The 2,676-nt window shown below is 52.4% G+C and overlaps 1 protein-coding gene across 1 annotated transcript; it reads left to right on the top strand.

The window, feature by feature from the left end:
- Positions 1 to 807: 807 nt before the first annotated feature.
- On the top strand, positions 808 to 1,598 carry LOC138243465 (Golgi resident protein GCP60-like). Its single transcript, XM_069199096.1, has 2 exons — positions 808 to 871; positions 1,199 to 1,598. Exon 2 carries the CDS (start codon positions 1,257 to 1,259, stop codon positions 1,560 to 1,562), a length of 306 nt encoding a protein of 101 aa, XP_069055197.1. The 5' UTR covers positions 808 to 871; positions 1,199 to 1,256; the 3' UTR covers positions 1,563 to 1,598.
- Positions 1,599 to 2,676: the final 1,078 nt, after the last annotated feature.

Raw genomic sequence — 2,676 nt, 5'->3', positions numbered from 1 at the left:
CTGGAAGTCATCAGTTAAAGGGTATCAGCTTCAACAACAGGGATGGGCAGCTTGTTCCCCCCTCCCACCCCTCTCTGTGTACAGCAGTGCCTCCGGTATCAGCTTCAACACTGGCTGGGTACAGAGAAGGGAGAGCTGGCGAGGAGCGTGGCTCCAATCCTATCCTTGATCCAATCACGGCTCTAATTCCTGTGGGAATTCACGACAGACTTGTTTTCTGTCTTCTGTGAGAGAGCACAATCACAAAGTGCATAGTCCCGAACTGTACGAGTCCAAGGTTTAGGCAACGTTTTCACAGAAGCTATCCAGACAGTGGTGGAGGGGTTATGCATCTTAATAAATGCTTCCCCCATCTTAATGACCAGATACTATTTGTTCAGAAATAGTCTAAACTGGTTTCACACTCCTCCAACCGAGGTCCAAAGGGCTGTTTCGTTTCCTTGCTCGTTCTGTTTTTCCCCTTTCTAGTGAAGTAAAACCTGCAGCCCCACAGCGATCAAAAGCGTTGTTTGGTTCAGTACCAACACACAGGGGCGAGAGGTGGGCATCGCGGTCTCTCGGAGCCGGGTTCCTGGGCTCAGGGCAACTCCTAAGGTGCTGTCTGGGTGGAGCTTGCACGTCCTTGCCAGGTTTGTGTGGTTTCCTCCAGGTGCCGCCCACAGTCCAAAGACATGCCGGGGGGTTCACGAACAGAGACCAGCAGACCAGGACACCCAGTCTAAACCCCAGTGCTGTACAGAGCTGCACAGAGCACTAGGACCCAGCAGCTGGGACTGCGCAGCAGCTCAGAGGTACAAGAGCCAAGCCCGAGCCCCAGTCAAAGTCCACACCCTGGGCTCCTCACACCGGGCTCCGAAGCTGAAGATACGAGGTAAGAAATCTTCATCTTCCCCATTTGACCCTGTCCACCTCCCGCGGAGAAGTGTTACTCTTCTTGAGAGGAAACGTACTTGCGTCAGCTGGGACGTTTCTTCAGGCAGGTCTGAAAGTCCTCACAGTCCTTTCCGTTCTGAGGCCAGCCTGGTGCCTTCGCTCCGGGGTCCACTAAAAAGCCCTTTCAGAGGCGGTGGAACGACTCTGAGATTGTCGCCGTCGGGAGAACACCTTGTTCGCGAAGAGAGAAAGTGAACGGGATATGTTTGGGGGTTGTTTTTCTGGCAAGCGATCTGGTATGCGTTTCCGTGTCCCCCCCCCGCAGGACAGCGGACGAGTTCAGGACGGGGCTTCCTTAAAGCGACGGTCTAGGCGGATCGGACATGGGCCAGGGGCCGCCGGCTCGAGTGGAGCACCGGACCGAGACGGTGACGGTGTACACCTGCTGCATGTGCGGCACCACCCTCTCCCCACCGCATGTGCACAGGCACGGCAACATCGTCTTCTGCTACTCCTGCTACAACCAAGAGATGAGCAGGCGGAGCCAGGAGGAGGCCGACCAGCGGCTCCGGCAGCTCAGGCTCCAGAAGGAGGAGGAGGGCAGGAGAAAGGAGAGGCTGGAGCGCGAGCGCATCATGAGCGAGCACCGGAAGAGGCTGGAGGAGCAGAAGAAATCTCAGGAAATCTGACCCCCTGCAGTCTCTCCCTGTACTGGAGAAAAACAATAAAGCCAGTAGTTCTAAAACCATCTGTGTCGTGTAGCTCAATACAGAGTTCGATCATGGACTGTTTGACAGTCAACATCATCACAACCACTTTAATCAACTTTTTACTTTCTACCTGTGACCCAGCAAAAACATTTTTCATTTTCTACACTGTACACACTGATGGTCTCATCCACAACTGTGTAGTACACTGACTGACCCCTCCAGGACCAGGACTGGACACACTGACTGACCCCTCCAGGTCTGACTGGCAGACCTAAATTAATGCTTGGTTTCAAGGCGAAACTGTTTTTACAAGGCAGTACAATTCAGCTGAAGGGATTGATTTCTTCCTGCTATCCACTTGTTAAAGAAGAAAAATTCAGAGTTGCTCAAATTCAAGTCCAGTACGTCTTCCTCTGCAACTCCACAGATGTTGACCTGCAGTTCTGCTCCTGTTTCGGTTACAGTAAGATCTACGTGCAAAGACCAAATTCAAACAGATTGTACAATGGTACATAGATATCGTTTGTTAATGCACAATGTTTTATGGCTCCAGTGGAGCCTCATACCTGCTATGCCAACAATAAAAACAATGATCTTTGCACTTTTATCTGTCCAGCTGATACGGCTGTTAAGAACAGAATGTCAAAACGCAGCATTTTATCAACATGATCAAGCCAGGTTGGTGCATGACTTTGAAATCATGTACAAAAGTTGTGATGTTAATCATTTAACATCTCTGTGTTGGGTTTGATTTCAGTAACGAATCCAGGACCAGGACTGGACACACTGACTGACCCCTCCAGGACCAGGACTGGACACACTGACTGACCCCTCCAGGACCAGGACTGGACAAGCCCTGCTGCAGACACACACTGACTGACCCCTCCAGGACCAGGACTGGACACACAACTGACCCCTCCAGGACCAGGACTGGACACACACACTGACCCCTCCAGGACCAGGACTAGACACACTGACTGACCCCTCCAGGACCAGGACTGGACACACACACTGACCCCTCCAGGACCAGGACAGGACTCACACACTGCCCCTCCAGGACCAGGACTGGACACACTGACTGACCCCTCCAGGA

Source organism: Lepisosteus oculatus, chromosome 14 (genome assembly GCF_040954835.1).
Source record: "Lepisosteus oculatus isolate fLepOcu1 chromosome 14, fLepOcu1.hap2, whole genome shotgun sequence".
NCBI classification, from domain to species: Eukaryota; Metazoa; Chordata; class Actinopteri; order Semionotiformes; family Lepisosteidae; genus Lepisosteus; species Lepisosteus oculatus.
The sequence above is the reverse complement of the archived record's forward strand: the minus strand, read 5'-3'. Positions and strand labels throughout refer to the sequence as shown.

What these genes read in the sequence shown, in the direction of transcription:
- LOC138243465 (XM_069199096.1), top strand. Translation starts at nt 1,257, where the DNA reads ATGGGCCAGGGGCCGCCGGCTCGAGTGGAGCACCGGACCGAGACGGTG.